General features: G+C 49.1%; 2 protein-coding genes across 3 annotated transcripts in view; one reads left to right on the forward strand and one right to left on the reverse strand.

Annotated features, from left to right (window-relative positions):
- The window catches only part of rbm17 (RNA binding motif protein 17), a 30,718-nt gene extending 26,853 nt beyond the window's left edge, over window positions 1–3,865 (reverse strand). For both annotated transcript variants that reach the window (XM_033040171.1, XM_033040170.1), the window contains exons 1-2: window positions 3,770–3,865; window positions 193–333 (exon numbers count right to left, since the gene is read on the reverse strand). In XM_033040171.1, the coding sequence (XP_032896062.1) occupies window positions 193–315 (123 nt within the window). In that variant the 5' untranslated portion in view covers window positions 316–333; window positions 3,770–3,865. The remainder of the gene's footprint in view (window positions 1–192; window positions 334–3,769) is intronic.
- A 325-nt stretch (window positions 3,866–4,190) lies between these two features.
- Window positions 4,191–16,574, forward strand: echdc3 (enoyl-CoA hydratase domain containing 3). Its single transcript, XM_033040172.1, has 5 exons — window positions 4,191–4,362; window positions 6,388–6,509; window positions 12,596–12,693; window positions 14,221–14,421; window positions 16,036–16,574. The coding sequence occupies exons 1-5, from the start codon at window positions 4,202–4,204 to the stop codon at window positions 16,366–16,368; spliced, it is 915 nt and encodes a 304-aa protein (XP_032896063.1). The 5' UTR covers window positions 4,191–4,201; the 3' UTR covers window positions 16,369–16,574.
- The last annotated feature ends 627 nt before the right edge of the window (window positions 16,575–17,201 follow it).

The following is a 17,201-nucleotide window of genomic DNA, read 5'->3' on the forward strand; positions in this document are numbered from 1 at the left end:
AGTCAATGGAAAAGCAATAGGGAACAAGATGCTAATTTCAGAGTATGAAAACGGCCATAACTTTTTTAATACTGAAGATATGAAAGTGAATTAGATGTCAAATTAAACTTCTTTTTATGCTTTATCTGATGGGATAAATTGCAGACTTGATTTTTAAAATCTCAAAACGTTGTGACATTGCTAAATTATTACCTTTGTTTGTGTCAGCGTGGCTTTCTTCACCTGAAGCTGAGACTGCAGGAGTTTGAAGTTCTTGGACCAACCTTCTGTTTTCGAGTCGCTCGTCTCCACGGCCAGGTCATCGTAGAGCGACATTCTGCTTTCTCTTCAGAGCTGCAATGAACAGAGAGCTTCGCCAGTGCTTAGGCAACAACCCGATTATGCCAGCACTTGCTCAACACGGATTCATTTCCCAAATGGCTCAAGCGAACAGGGGGGTGAATTGGTGGCACGGGTAGTCATTGGGAGTGGCACAGCACAGGCAATGGCTCAATTGTAATCATCTAGTGTACGGTTAGCACGCAACACAAGCTTTTCACTGTACCTCGGTGCACGTGACAGTAAACTAAACAGAAACTGAGCGGCGCGGCGGGTAGGAGCGTTGCCTCACAGCGTCAGAGACCTGGGTTCAATCCCGATCTCCACCCTGAGTTGTCTGTCTGTGTAGAGTTTGCACATTTGAGGAAGGACATTTCAAATTTGTGGAAGGAGCTATTGAGGGAGTGCAGCGTAGGTTCACGAGGTTAATTCCCGGGATGGCGGGACTGTCATATAGAAACATAGAAAATAGATGCAGGAGTAGGCCATTCGGCCCTTCGAGCCTGCTCCACTATTCAATATGATCATGGCTGATCATCCAACTCAGTTGATATGTTGATAGAATGGAGCGGCTGGGCTTGTATACTCTCGAATTTAGAAGGATGAGGGGGAATCTTATTGAAACATATAAGATTATTAAGTGTTTGGACATGCTAGAGACAGGAAACATGTTCCCGATGTTGGGGGAGTCCAAATCTAGGGGCCGCAGTTTAAGAATAAGGGGCAAGCCACTTAGAATGGAGATGAGGAAACAACTTTTTCACACAGAGAGTTGTGAATCTGTGGAATTCTCTGCCTTGGAAGGCAGTGGAGGCCAATTCTCTGGATGCTTTCAAGAGAGAGTTGGATAGAGCTCTTAAAGATAGTGGAGTCAGGGGATTTGGGGAAAAGGCAGGAACGGGGTACTGATTTTGGATGATCAGCCATGATCACTGTGAATGGCGGTTTGGCTCAAAGGCCCGAACTCCTGCACCTATTGCCTATTCTCCCTGTGTCCGCATGGGTTTCCTTTGGGTGTTCTAGTTTCTTCCCATATCCCAAAGACATTCGGTTTACTGGCCCTATGTAAATTGCCCCCGATTGCCAAGGGAGTTGATGAGAAAGTGGGATAACATGGAACTAATGTGACAGGGTGATCGACGTGGAGTCAGTGAGAGGAAAGCGGCATGATTCCCCGCTGTATCTCTCAATCAGAGAACCAGAGGACATAGGTTTAAGGTGAGGAGCGAAAGATTTAATAGGAATCTGAGGGGAAATTTTTCACGCAAAGGGTGGTGGGTATATGGAATGAGCTGCCGGAGGAGGTAGTTGAGACAGGGGCTATTGGAACGTTTAAGAAACGATTAGACAGGTACATGGATAGGACAGGTTCAGTGGAGCACGAGCCAAAAATAGGCAGGCGGGACTCTATGTCTCTAACTAAACTAAACATGCTACTGCCACGTAGTTCTAAGAACAATGGTCTAATCATGATGGTCGACACAAAACGCTGGCGGGACAGGCAGCATCTCTGGAGAGAAGGAATGGGTGACGTTTCACATTTATTGTCACATGTACCAAGATACAGAGAAAAGCTTTGTTCTGGGTGCTATCCAAACAGATCAGATAATACCAAACATAAATACAATCGTCAAACTCCAGTACAATAGATGGAGCAAAGGGGAAGATACAGAGTGCAGAATATAGTTCTCAGCATTGTAGCGCATCAGTGCCACAGACAAAGTCCAATGTCCGCAATGGGGTCGAGGTGAATCGGACAGCACCCTAGCTTATGGAAGGGCCGTTCAGAAGCCTGATAACAGAGGGGAAGAAGCTGTTCCTGAGTCTGGTGGTGCGCGCTTTCAAGCTTCTGTTTCTTCTGCCGGACAGGAGCGGGGAGAAGAACGAATGACCGGGGTGGGACAAGTCTTTGATTAAGTCGGCTGCTTTTCCGAGGCAGCGTGAAGTGTAGATGGAATCTTCTCCCTGCTCCCGTCCGGCAGAAGGTACAGAAGCTTGAAAGCGTGCACCACCAGACTCAGGAACAGGTTCTTCCCCTCTGTTATCAGGCTTCTGTACGGTCCTTCCATAAGCTAGGGTACTGTCCGATTCCCCTCTACCCCATTGTAGACATTGGACTTGTGGCATTGATGCTCTACAATGCTGAGAACTATATTCTGCACTCTGTATCTTCCCCTTTGCTCTACCTATTGGACTTGCGTTTGACGATTGTATTTATGTGTAGTATTATCTGACCTGTTTGGACAGCATGCAAAACAAAGCTTTTCACTGTACCTCAGTACACGTGACAATAATAAATCTGAATGTAAAATGGGCAGTGGGAATGGGATTTAGGGGACAGGGCGACTGTGATGCAGGCTGCGGCGATTTGAGGGAAGGTGAAAGCAGGAGTGGGGAGAGAAAGATTATGGGGAGATGCGTGTGGGGGTTGAAAGGGTGAGGGGCGCGGAATGGGAGAGGTGAGGACGGTGGGTAAGGGGTGGAGTGAGAGAGTGAGGGGGAGCTACAGGGTGAAGGGGGGGGGGGTGAGGATGGGGATGGGGAGGGGTTGAGGGTAAAGGGGAAGGAGGAGGCGAGGAGTATGGGAAATATGGGAAGAGAAGGGGGGAGGAAGGAGGAGAGTGTGAGTGAGGGGAGGGAGGAGGGAGGAGGGAGGTAATGAGGGGGAGTGTAAGGGAAGGGGGTGGGAGGAGGGGGAGAGTGGAGGGGGTAATGAGGGGGAGGAGAGTGGAGGGGGTAATGAGGGGGAGGGGAGGGAGTGAGGGACGGGGGGAGGGAGAGTGTAAGGGAAGGGGGAGGGAGGTGGAGGGGGGAGAGGAGGGGAGTAATGAGGAGGGGGAGAGTGGAGGGGGTAATGAGGGGGAGGGGACGGGTGGAGGGGGGAGGGAGGTGAGGGGGAGTGTCAGGGAAGGGGGGGTGGGGGAGGGGAGTAGTGAGGAGGTGGAGTGGAGGGTGTAATGGGGGGAGGGGAGTGAGGGAGGGACGGGTGGAGGGGGGAGGGAGGTGAGGGGGAGTGTCAGGGAAGGGGGGGTGGGGGGAGGGGAGTAGTGAGGAGGTGGAGTGGAGGGTGTAATGGGGGAGGGGAGTGAGGGAGGGACGGGTGGAGGGGGGAGGGAGGTGAGGGGGAGTGTCAGGGAAGGGGGGTGGGGGAGGGGAGTAGTGAGGAAAGGGAGAGTGGAGGGGGTAATGGGGGGGACGGGAGTGAGTGAGGGATGAGTAGTGAGGAGGGGGAATGGAGAGAGGTAATAAGGGGGTGGATGAGGGGTAATGGGGGGGATGTCCCGGGCCCAGCAGGTTGGGCCCCGCATCAACAACCTCCTCCCGCCTCCCCGGTATCCGCCGCCCGCCATTCCCTGCCCCCCTTGCCCCCGCCCCGCGGTAGGCGTTGCCCCCATTACCCCCCCCCCCTCCCCCAGACCACCGTCACCCTCTCCCCCTCCCTCTCCCTCACCCTCGTTGCCGGGGTGCGGGCCCCGCGTGTCCGTCCCATCCGCCGCTCCCGCCGCTGCCGGGCTCGCTCCCGCGCGGCGTCTGACGTAGCACGGCGGCCGGGTGCGCGCACGTCACGCAGGGGGGCTCCTCCAGCAGCTTTGGTTCCAACGCCCCCCACCCCACGTGACGCGCTGCCCCCACCACCACACACGTGACGCGCTGCCCCCACCACCACACACGTGACGCGCTGCCCCCACCACCACACACGTGACGCGCTGACCCCACCACCACGTGACGCGCTGCCCCCACCACCACCGCGTGACGCGCTGCCCCCACCACCACACACGTGACGCGCTGCCCCCACCACCACCACGTGACGCGTTGCCCCCACCACCACCACGTGACGCGCTGCTCCCCACCACCACACACGTGACCCGCTACCGCCGCCGCCATGTTGATATGCAGCCTGTCCGCCGCCGCTGCCGCTGCCCGGAGGGGGAGGAGTTGGTGCCTGCGGGCAGCCGGGGCCCAGCTCACCTTCCCCGCGCACCGTCTGGCCCGGGGACAGGCCGGGGACGCGCTGACCGTCCGCAGCCAGCGGGCCGGCGTCAGGTGAGTGAGGCCGGGGTAGGCCGCAGGCACCCTCACTACCACCCTCACCGCCAATCACGCACCCCCTTCATTGCTGACTATAAATCTAAATGGTGTCTAGTTGGGAAAAGGGGAAGTACAACGGGATCTGGGGGTCCTTGTACATCAGTCTATGATAGTAAGCATGCAGGTACAGCAGGCAGTGAAGAAAGCCAATGGCATGTTGGCCTTTATAACAAGAGGAGTCGAGTCTAGGACATAAGAGGTCCTTCTGCAGTTGTACAGGGCCCTAGTGAGACCACACCTGGAGTATTGTGTGCAGTTTTGGTCCCCTAATTTGAGGAAAGACATTCTTGCTATTGAGGGAGCCCAGCGTAGGTTTACAAGGTTAATTCCCGAGATGGCGGGACTGTCATACGCTGAGAGAATGGAGCAGCTGGGCTTGTATACTCTGGAGTTTAGAAGGATGAGCGGCAATCTCATTGAAACATATAAGATTATTAAGGGTTTGGTCACGCTAGAGGCCATGTTCCCGATGTTGGGGGAGACCAGCACCAGGGGCCACAGTTTAAGTATAGGGTGATTTCACGAAAGGTCACTGGAGCGTAAATCCCCACTCACGTGACCGAAATTTTTAACTGGGGGACAAGCGTCACTTCCGGTACATGTTAGTGGATGGGAAAACACGCACTTTCACACCCGTTAAAAACATCGAAAACGGCCCGTTTTTGAGCTGCAATTTACGGAGCCGGTCGGGGTGACCGTGAGGAACAGCTACCTAAATTTACAGTCCAAAAAAAAGATAGAAACTAAGGTAAATACAAGAGGGAGCTGAAGGTGTAAAAAAGGCGGAAGTGCTCGCGGAATTTTTTCTTGGTGATTTAAAGATACAAAATATGGGGAATTATCGCGTTTTCTCGCTGCATTTCATCAAAAGTGGCATTATTGACTTTGTTATCTTTATTCATTTGTTAGATGAAAAGTATTAAAAGTTAGAAATCCTTCAGTAAAATTGCAAAATCGCCCATGGTTCTCGGGTGGGTTTTAACATGCAAAATGAACACGCTTCTGAAGCTCCATTTACCATTTAAATAATCGTAAACTCTCAATGCGTTTGGAAATCAATTTTACTCAGATGCAAGTTTACGATTATTTAAATGGTGAATGTAGCTTCAGAAGCGTGTTCATTTTGCATGTTAAAACCCACCCGAGAACCATGGGCGATTTTGCAATTTTACTGAAGGATTTCTAACTTTTAATACTTTTCATCTAACAAATTAATAAAGATAACAAAGTCAATAATGCCACTTTTGATGAAATCCAGCGAGCAAACGCGATAATTCCCCATATTTTGTATCTTTAAATCACCAAGAAAAAAGTCCGCGAGCACTTCCGCCTTTTTTACACCTTCAGCTCCCTCTTGTATTTACCTTAGTTTCTATCTTTTTTTGGGACTGTAAATTTAGGTAGCTGTTCCTCACGGTCACCCCGACCGGCTCCGTAAATTGCAGCTCAAAAACGGGCCGTTTTCGATGTTTTTAATGGGTGTGAAAGTGCGTGTTTTCCCATCCACTAACATGTACCGGAAGTGACGCTTGTCCCCCAGTTAAAAATTTCGGTCACGTGAGTGGGGATTTACGCTCCAGTGACCTTTCGTGAAATCACCCTATAAGGGGTAAGCCATTTAGAACGGAGACGAGGAAACACTTTCTCACAGAGAGTTGTGAGTCTGAGGAATTTTCTGCCTCAGAGGGCGGTGGAGGCCGGTTCTCTGGATGCTTTCAAGAGAGAGCTAGATAGGGCTCTTAAAAATAGCGGAGTCAGGGGGATATGGGGAGAAGGCAGGAACGGGGTACTGATTGGGGATGATCAGCCATGATCACATTGAATGGCGGTGGTGGCTCGAAGGCCCAAAGGTCCTGCACCTATTGTCTATTGTCTATTGACCTCCCTCACCACCACCACCCCGTCGAACCCTCGCTCCACCACCACCCCTCAAGCCTTCCCCCAGGCTCCCCTTCGTTTAAAGTTGAACCTTCTTCTCAGGAACATTGTGCTGAATAACCCGAGGAAGCGGAATGCCTTGTCACTGGCGATGCTGGAATCACTGCGCACAGACATTCTACACGAAGCAGAAAGCCACGATCTCCGGGTTATAGTGATATCAGGTAGTTCCCTCTTGGACTTCCGTCTTGAGTAAAGCCCAGTGCGTGCATCTACTCAGTTGTTTCTTTGGAACAGGAAGGGAAATAATGCATTTTATTTATGGCCGCCTTTCAGAACACTCAAGGACACCTTACAGTTAAAACAAGCAAATTACAAATACATAAATAAAATGAAACAAAAACTACATATCCATGAATTTGATAGAAAGTGGAGTTACGTGGGATAGGCCAGTCTGAATAGGTGAGTTTTGAGGGAGGTTTTAAAGGTGGGAGAGACGATGGTACGGATGGATAGTGGGAGAGAGTTCCAGAGGCGAGAGGCAGAATGGCTGAAGGCTCTGAACCCCATCGTGGACAGGCAGGCAGATGGAGTGGGGAGCAGGGAGGAAGAAGAGGATCCGATAGTTCGGGATGGATTGTAAGGCTAGAATAGTTCAGAGAGGTATGGAGGAGCGAGATTGTGGAGGGCTTTGAAAGTGAGGAGGAGATTCTTAAAATCAATGAGTCTGCGATACAGGGAGTCCTGGTATAAAATTGCAGAAGCAGCAGGTAGAGCTGCTGCCTAACAGCGCCAGGGACCCGGGCTCGATCCTGACCAGGGGTTCTCTGTGTGGAGTTTGCACGGTTTCCCCTGGTTTCCTCCCACGTCTCAAAGGTGTGCGGTTTTGTAGGTTTAAGAAGGAACTGTGCAGATGCTGGAAAATCGAAGGTAGACAAAAATGCTGGAGAAACTCAGCGGGTGAGGCAGCATCTGTGGAGCGAAGGAAATAGGCGACGTTTCGGGTCGTGACCCTTCTTCAGACTCAATACAGTTTTGTAGGTTAATCAGCACTGTAAATTGCCAAGAGTGTTTAGAGGGAGTAGATGAGAAAGTGGGATCACATAGAACTGGTGTGAACGGGTGATCGATGGTCAGCATGGACTCGATGGGCCGAAGGACCTGTTTCCATGCTGTATTTTTTAATAAATCAACAGTTCTGCCATAGTGCAATAGCAGAAAAAAAACATGCATTATAAAAAGTGGGCACAAATAACTTTTTATTGTTGGTTTACCAGAAAAACTCAGTTTTTACCACAGTTTCATATAAATGCAGTAAAATTTGGTTTTGGGTTTATCGTGGCGTGTACTGAGAGACAGTGAAAAGCTTTGTGTTGCATCATATTCAAACAGATCAAATATACTGTACATCAATGCAATCAAGTCAATCGGTGGGTAAAAGATAGAGCAAAGGGGAAGATACAGAGTGCAGAATATAGTTCTCAGCATTGTAGCGCATCAGTGCCACAGACAAAGTCCAATGTCCGCAATGGGGTCGAGGTGAATCGGACAGTACCCTAGCTTATGGAAGGGCTGATCAGAAGCCTGATAGCAGAGGGGAAGAAGCTGTTCCTGAGTCTGGTGGTAGACAAAAATGCTGGAGAAACTCAGCGGGTGAGGCAGCATCCAGTCTGAAGAAGGGTCTCGACCCGAAACGTCACCTATTCCTTCGCTCCATAGATGCTGCCTCACCCGCTGAGTTTCTCCAGAATTTTTGTCTACCTTTGATTTTTCCAGCATCTGCAGTTCTTTCTTAAACTGAGTCTGGTGGTGCGCGCTTTCAAGCTTCTGTACCTTCTGCCGGACGGGAGCGGGGAGAAGAAGGAATGAACGCAGTGGGACAAGTGTTTAAGAAGGAACTGCAGATGCTGGAAAATCGAAGGTAGACACAGTCTTTGATTAAAGTCTAAAGACAAGCCTGAAGAAGGCTTTCGACCCGAAACGTTGCCTATCTCCTTCGCTCCATAGATGCTGCCTCACCCGCTGAGTTTCTCCAGCATTTTTGTCTATCTTTGATTATACAATACAATACCGTTTATTTGTCATTTGAACCTCACATGAAGTTCAAACAAAATTTGGTTTCTGCAGTCATACAACAAGAAAAGAACCAAGACACACACCAACACAATTTACACAAACATCCATCACAGTGAATCTCCTCCTCACTGTGATGGAAGGCATAGAAACATAGAAACATAGAAATTAGGTGCAGGAGTAGGCCATTCGGCTCTTCGAGCCTGCACCGCCATTCAATATGATCATGGCTGATCATCCAACTCAGTATCCAGTACCTGCCTTCTCTCCATACCCTCTGATCCCCTTAGCCACAAGGGCCACATCTAACTCCCTCTTAAATATAGCCAATGAACTGGCCTCGACTACCCTCTGTGGCAGGGAGTTCCAGAGATTCACCACTCTCTGTGTGAAAAAAGTTCTTCTCATCTCGGTTTTAAAGGATTTCCCCCTTATCCTTAAGCTGTGACCCCTTGTCCTGGACTTCCCCAACATCGGGAGCAATCTTCCTGCATCTAGCCTGTCCAACCCCTTAAGAATTTTGTAAGTTTCTATAAGATCCCCTCTCAATCTCCTAAATTCTAGAGAGTATAAACCAAGTCTATCCAGTCTTTCTTCATAAGACAGTCCTGACATCCCAGGAATCAGTCTGGTGAACCTTCTCTGCACTCCCTCTATGGCAATAATGTCCTTCCTCAGATTTGGAGACCAAAACTGTACGCAATACTCCAGGTGTGGTCTCACCAAGACCCTGTACAACTGCAGTAGAACCTCCCTGCTCCTATACTCAAATCCTTTTGCTATGAAAGCTAACATACCATTCGCTTTCTTCACTGCCTGCTGCACCTGCATGCCCACTTTCAATGACTGGTGTACCATGACACCCAGGTCTCGCTGCATCTCCCCTTTTCCTAGTCGGCCACCATTTAGATAATAGTCTGCTTTCCTGTTTTTGCCACCAAAATGGATAACCTCACATTTATCCACATTATACTGCATCTGCCAAACATTTGCCCACTCACCCAGCCTATCCAAGTCACCTTGCAGTCTCCTAGCATCCTCCTCACAGCTAACACTGCCCCCCAGCTTAGTGTCATCCGCAAACTTGGAGATATTGCCTTCAATTCCCTCATCCAGATCATTAATATATATTGTAAATAGCTGGGGTCCCAGCACTGAGCCTTGCGGTACCCCACTAGTCACTGCCTGCCATTGTGAAAAGGACCCGTTTACTCCTACTCTTTGCTTCCTGTTTGCCAGCCAGTTCTTATCCACATCAATACTGAACCCCCAATGCCGTGTGCTTTAAGTTTGTACACTAATCTCTTATGTGGGACCTTGTCGAAAGCCTTCTGGAAGTCCAGATACACCACATCCACTGGTTCTCCCCTATCCACGCTACTAGTTACATCCTCGAAAAATTCTATAAGATTCGTCAGACATGATTTACCTTTTGTAAATCCATGCTGACTTTGTCCAATTATTTCACCACTTTCCAAATGTGCTGCTATCCCATCTTTAATAACTGACTCTAGCAGTTTCCCCACTACCGATGTTAGACTAACTGGTCTGTAATTCCCCGTTTTCTCTCTCCCTCCCTTATTAAAAAGTGGGGTTACGTTTGCTACCCGCCAATCCTCAGGAACTACTCCAGAATCTAAAGAGTTTTGAAAGATTATTACTAATGCATCCACTATTTCTGGAGCTACTTCCTTAAGTACTCTGGGATGCAGCCTATCTGGCCCTGGGGATTTATCGGCCTTTAATCCATTTAATTTACCCAACACCACTTCCCGGCTAACCTGGATTTCACTAAATTCCTCCAACTCCTTTGACCCGCGGTCCCCTGCTATTTCCGGCAGATTATTTATGTCTTCCTTAGTGAAGACGGAACCAAAGTAGTTATTCAATTGGTCCGCCATATCCTTGTTCCCCATGATCAACTCACCTGTTTCTGACTGCAAGGGACCTACATTTGTTTTAACTAATCTCTTTCTTTTCACATATCTATAAAAACTTTTGCAGTCAGTTTTTATGTTCCCTGCCAGTTTTCTTTCATAATCTATTTTTCCTTTCCTAATTAAGCCCTTTGTCCTCCTCTGCTGGTCTCTGAATTTCTCCCAGTCCTCCGGTATGCTGCTTTTTCTGGCTAATTTGTACGCATCATCCTTCGCTTTGATACTATCCCTGATTTCCCTTGTTATCCACGGATGCACTACCTTCCCTGATTTATTCTTTTGCCAAACTGGGATGAACAATTTTTGTAGTTCATCCATGCAGTCTTTAAATGTCTTCCATTGCATATCCACCGTCAACCCTTTTAGAATTAATTGCCAGTCAATCTTGGCCAATTCACGTCTCATACCCTCAAAGTTACCTTTCTTTAAGTTCAGAACCATTGTTTCTGAATTAACAATGTCACTCTCCATCCTAATGAAGAACTCAACCATATTATGGTCACTCTTGCCCAAGGGGGCACGTACAACAAGACTGCTAACTAACCCTTCCTCATTACTCAATACCCAGTCTAAAATAGCCTGCTCTCTCGTTGGTTCCTCTACATGTTGATTTAGATAACTATCCCGCATACATTCCAAAAAATCCTCTTCCTCAGCACCCCTGCCAATTTGATTCACCCAATCTATATGTAGATTGAAGTCACCCATTATAACGATTTTGCCTTTGTCGCACGCATTTCTAATTTCCTGTTTGATACCATCTCCAACTTCACTACTACTGTTAGGTGGCCTGTACACAACACCCACCAGCGTTTTCTGCCCCTTAGTGTTTCGCAGCTCTACCCATACCGATTCCACATCCTGCAAACTAATGTCCTTCCTTTCCATTGCGTTAATCTCCTCTCTAATCAGCAACGCTACCCCACCTCCTTTTCCTTTCTCTCTATCCCTCCTGAATATTGAATATCCCTGGATGTTCAGCTCCCAGCCTTGGTCACCCTGGAGCCATGTCTCCGTGATCCCAACTATATCATAGTCATTAATAGCTATCTGCACATTCAACTCATCCACCTTATTACGAATGCTCCTTGCATTGAGACACAAAGCCTTCAGGCTTGTTTTTACAACACTCTTACCCCTTATACAATTTTGTTGAAAAGTGGCCCTTTTTGATTTTTGCCCTGGATTTTCTGGCCTGCCACTTTTACTTTTCACCTTGCTACCTATTGCTTCTACCCTCATTTTTCACCCCTCTACGTCTCTACGCTCACACATTTAAGAAACCCTTTCCCTTTAACTCCATCCTCCACTAGCCCATTCGACACCCCACCCCCCTTATTCAGTTTAATTCAGCATAGTCTTGTCTCTCCCCTGCTCTCCATTCTTCTCCCGATGTCAAAGTCAAAGCTAGCAAGTCCTGCGGCCATTTAAAGCCTCGTCGGGCGATGTAAGGCCCTGCTGGCTGCTTTACCAAGAGTATAAGTTTACAAAACAAACATCCTGCTCAAATCATTTTACAATGAAGTACAATATATTATTTGCCTTTGTAATTGTTTTCTGTACCCACATGTTACTTCCCAGTGACCTGCGGACAAGGACCCCCTGATTGCTCTGTACATCAACAATCTTCAATCTCATTCATAGCAGGCCTTCACACAATTGCTAAGCCTTTCTACATCCCTGAATGTTTCTTTGCATCCCTCTCAAAACACACTCTGCCACCTTGGTTTTCAAGGCCAATGTAGAGAAGAGAGAATGTGGAAACAAAAAACTGCAGATGCTGGTTGATACCAAAGATAACCACAAAGTGCTGAAGTAACTCAGCGGCCCAGTAATAACACCCGTGAACTGAAGATGTTTAATGTTTTATGTGGCATTCCTAACTGTCACTGTATGTCATGTTGTCACTTGCGGGCGGAGCAACAAGGCAAATTCCTTGTATGTGAATACTTTGCCAATAAACTTATTCATTCAAGAAGGGTCCCAACCTGAAACATTGCCTAGCTATGTTCTGTAGAGATGCTGCTTGAGCCGCTGAGTTACTTTGCACATCGGGACTTTAACTTCCCGTTGAACAAGAGTGTTGTGTTCAGTTTTGCTGGTCCTACTATAGGAAGGATGCCGTTCAGCTGGAAAGAGTGCGGGGAAAATGTACGATTAATATTTGTAAACGATCCTCTGCGGATCCTTGCGTCTTGGTGTGACTTTTAAACCGAAGTATTTATAGAACTGTTGATGTTTATTCTAAGCGCAGCGTTGGGTTTGGTACTTGTAAGTGAGGCTGGTTCATGTGTGTGCAGCTGAAGGACCCGTCTTCTGCTCCGGCCACGATCTGAAGGAGCTGACGTCGACAAAAGGGGGCGACCACCATGCCCGCGTCTTCACAGTCTGCTCTGAGGTAAGCTCTGCCGTTTAAATCCACACACTGACGCGTTGGGTAGCACCAGCGGCTCATGTTTGTGTGCAGTCCCCAACGTGTCATAGAGTGATACAGCGTGGAAACACCCCAACTTGCCCACACCGACCAACATGTCCCAGCTACACTAGTCCCACCTGTCTGAGATTGGCCCATATCCCTCTAAACCTGTCCTATCCATGTACCTGTCTAATTGTTTATTAAACATTACACTGTTACTTAAAGGTTGCGATAGTCCCTGCTCTAACTACCTCCTCTGGCAGCTCGTTCCATACACCCACCACACTTTGTGTGAAAATGTTACCCCTCAGACTCATATTAAATCTTTTCCCCTTCACCTTAAACCTATGTCATTTGTCCTCGATTCCCCTACTCTGGGCAAGAGACTCTTTGTGCATCTACCCGATCGATTCCTCTCATGATTTTATGCATTTTGATAAGATCACCCCGCATCCTCCTGCGCTCCAAGAAATAGAGTCTCAGCCTACTTAACCTCCCCCTGTAGCTCAGAACCTCAAGTCCAGGCAACGTCCTGGTGAACCTTCTCTACCCTTTCCAGCTTGACAACATGCTTTAGATTTATTATTGTCGCATCCACCGAGACACGGTGACAAACTTGTTTGTTTGCCTGCGATCCAACCAAAACAGATACAGGTATACAGGTTCACCGCCAATTTTCCAGTAACTGCTGGTCCGGCACCTCCTTTAATCCGGCATGAATCACAAGAGCGCACACTTGAAATCCCCCCTGGATGTCCCCCGACAATGTGTCCCCTAGGCCGGGCGAGGAGGCCGATCTCGACCTCATCGGGACTTCCGCGGCCGATCGGCGGGTGGCATCTGCCCCCTGCTGCCGGGGCTCTGGAACTGCGGCCGGGTCGGAGCCGGCAAATCCGTTCCTACAGCCTAGTTTGCGGGCCGGATTCTTTGCCCCCCCCCCCCCCCCCCCCGGCGGCCTAGGCGGAACATTCCGGTACCGTTGGACTCCGTGACCTCTGTTGGTCCGGCAACATGAATAATCGAGAACTCTGGAACCACGGGTGCCGGAAAAACGGTGGTGGAGCTGTACTTTGTGTTTTGACATTATTCTCCCCCCCACCCCCAATATAGTCCTAGTCTTCACGTGCAGGCCCAGAGGAGATTAGTTTCACTGGGCATCATGTTGATCACGGACATTGTGGCCTAAAGGACCTGTTCTGTTCCATGTGACGGTGTCGTCACCAGGGCAGTGCAAGGTGTGTGGAGGTTATTGGAAGGGGTTTCAGATGAATGAACAGTCGGTCAGTTCCGCTGCTAACCCTCGCACTATCTTTGACCCACTTTGCTGTCTTTACCTTGCACTAAACGTCATTCCCTTACCATGCACCTACACACGGTAAATGGCTCGATTGTAATCATGTATTGTCTTTCCGCTGACTGGGTTAGCAGGCAACAAAGGCTTTTCACTGTATCTCGTTACACGTGACAATAAACTGACCTGACCTGAACTGGCCTTGTCTCCAATTGCAGGTGATGAGCCTGCTTCAGGACATCCCGGTGCCGGTAATTGCCAAAGTCAACGGGCTGGCGACAGCAGCAGGCTGCCAGCTGGTGGCCAGCTGTGACATGGCCGTGGTGTCGGACACGTCGCGGTTCGCCACGCCCGGCGTCACCGTCGGCCTCTTCTGCTCCACCCCAGCCGTGGCCCTGGGCCGAGCCGTCCCTCGCAAGGTATGTGGCTGCACGATCGGCGCAGAGTGCTGGAGTAACTCAGCGGGTCAGGCAGCATCTGTGGAGAACATGGATAGGTGACGTTTCACAGAGTGCTGGAGTAACTCAGAGGGTCAGGCAGCATCTGTGGAGCAAAGGAAATAGGCAACGTTTCGGGACGAAACCCGTAAGGGTTTCGGCCCGAAACGTTGCCTATTTCCAGAAGGATTTCGGCCCGAAACGTTGCCTATTTCCTTAGCTCCGTGGGTCAGGCAGCATCTGTGGAGAACATGGATAGGTGACGTTTCACAGAGTGCTGGAGTAACTCAGCGGGTCAGGCAGCATCTGTGGAGAACATGGATAGGTGACGTTTCACAGAGTGCTGGAGTAACTCAGCGGGTCAGGCAGCATCTGGAGGGAATAGACAGATATGTTTTGGGTCAGCACCTTTTTTTAGAATGATCTGTCTGAAGGACTTTAATAAGGAAAGAAGGAATAGGTGAACACAAAATGCTGAAATAACTCAGCGGGACAGGCAGCGTCTCTGGAGGGAAGGAAGGAATAGGTGACGTTATGTGTCGAGACCTATTCTTTTTCTCTACAGAGGGCGCCATGGTGGCACAGCGGTACAGACCCGGGTTCAAACCTCATTAAAGAGATTGTCTGTACGAAGTTTGCACGTTCTCCCCGTGACCTGTGTGGGTTTGCTCCGGGTGCTCCAGTTTCCTCCCACATTCCAAAGACATGCAGGTTTGTAGGTTAATTGGCTTGGTAAATGTAAAAATTGTCCCTAGTGGGTGTAGGATAGTGTTAACGTGCGGGGATCGCTGGTCGGCACGGACCCGTTGGGCCGAAGGGCCTGTTTCCGCGCTGTATCTCTAAACTAAACTTCTAAGGTACAGTGAAAAGCTTTTGTTGCGCGCTATCCAGTCAGCACAAAGACAATATATGATTACAATTCGAGCCGTCCACAGTGTACAGATACAGGATAATGAGAAGTCTGAAGAAGGGCCTCGACCCGAAACATCACCTATTCCTTCACTCCATAGATGCTGCCTCACCCGCTGAGTTTCTCCAGCATTTTTGTCCACCTTCGATTTTTCCAGCATCTGCAGTTCTTTCTGAAACATGATAATGGGAATGAGATTTAGTTATTCCAGCACTTTGTGTCCATCTTGAAGATTGAAAATACTAGGCTTGTATTCACTGGAGTTTAGATGGATGAGGGGATATCTTATAGAAACATATAAACTTATAAAAGGACTGGACAAGCTAGATGCATGAAAAATGTTCCCAATGTTGGGCGAGTCCAGAACCAGGGGCCACAGTCTTAGAATAAAGGGAACGGCCATTTAAGACTGAGGTGAGAAAAAACGTTTTCACCCAGAATTTGTGGAATTCCCTGCCACAGAGGGCAGTGGAGGCCAAGTCACTGGATGGATTTAAGAGAGAGTTAGATAGACCTCTAGGGGCTAGTTGAGTCGAGGGATATGGGGAGAAGGCAGGCACGGGTTACTGATTGGGGACGATCAGCCATGATCACAATGAATGGCGGTGCTGGCTCGAAGGGCCGAATGGCCTCCTCCTGCACCTATTGTCTATGTTTCTATATGATTTGTTCTGTTTTTGCCACAGCTTGCCCTGGAGATGCTGTTCACCGGGGAGCCCATCTCTGCCCAGGATGCCCTGTGGCACGGGCTGGTGAGCAGAGTGGTGCCCGAGGACCGGCTGGACGAGGAGACGGCGAGGATCGCCGGCCGGATCTGCGCGGCGAGCAGGTCAGTCGTGGCTCTGGGCAAAGCGACGTTCTACAAGCAAATGGCCCAGGACCGCAACCAAGCCTACCGGACCGCCTCGCAGGTGATGGTGGACAACCTGGCCATGACTGACGGCCAGGAAGGAATCGAAGCCTTCTTTCAGAAGAGGAAACCGGTCTGGTCGCATTCCCCCGGGCAACGCCACCAATAATCTGCTCTGGCATTTAGGTGCGTGCAAAGATCCGTCGAGTCCTTACCCTTCAGATCTTGACGAACGGCCAAGAAATTATATATAGATCTCTGTAAATGTCCTAACGTGACATTTGGACATGTTGCAGCGATACCCCGTGTAGAATCTTTGTAAATACAGAGTGACTTTAATGTAAATAAACGGAAACCTGACTTTCTGTAGAAAAACACAGCTGAACGTTGGAGCATTGAAACTCGGACACAAGCGACGACTGATGCCCCCGGCATGCTGAACAAAATACTAAATGGTTTGAGGAACTCAATGGGTCAGGCAGCAGCTGTGGGGGGAATGGACAGACTATGTTGGGTTTTCTGGACTGATTATAAAGAGGCTATTCGGCCTGTCATCCTGATGCTACATGTGGAATTCTCTGCCTCAGAGGGTGGTGGAGGCCGGTTCTCTGTATGTTTTCAAGAGAGAGCTAGATAGGACTCTGAAAAATAGCGGAGTCAGGGGATATGGGGAGAAGGCAGGAGCGGGGTACTGATTGGGGATGAGCAGCCATGATCACCTTGAATGGATCAGAACTGGCATCCACCGCCCTCTGAGACAGAGAATTCCACACACTCACAACTCTGTGTGACAAAAGTGTTTCCTCATCTCCGTTCTAAATGGCTTACCACATATTCTTAAACTGTGGCCCCTGGTTCTGGACTCCCCCCAACATCGGGAACATGTTATCATACTCAACCCCCCCCTTTCTACTTTCTACAGGGAACTGTGGGCTTGAACCCTGAGCTCTCTCTGTTCATCAGCATTCCTTGGAGCAGCCACTTTGTTTTGCAGGCAGGATT

The sequence above is a fragment of the Amblyraja radiata genome, chromosome 21 (assembly GCF_010909765.2).
Source record: "Amblyraja radiata isolate CabotCenter1 chromosome 21, sAmbRad1.1.pri, whole genome shotgun sequence".
Lineage (NCBI taxonomy): Eukaryota > Metazoa > Chordata > Chondrichthyes > Rajiformes > Rajidae > Amblyraja > Amblyraja radiata.

Bases quoted from the DNA above. Each gene is read 5' to 3' on its own strand.
- echdc3 (XM_033040172.1), top strand. From the start codon at position 4,202: ATGTTGATATGCAGCCTGTCCGCCGCCGCTGCCGCTGCCCGGAGGGGG. The intron at 12,694-14,220 runs GTAAGCTCTGCC...CTCCAATTGCAG, and splicing joins TCTTCACAGTCTGCTCTGAG to GTGATGAGCCTGCTTCAGGA. The intron at 14,422-16,035 runs GTATGTGGCTGC...TTTTTGCCACAG, and splicing joins GCCGAGCCGTCCCTCGCAAG to CTTGCCCTGGAGATGCTGTT.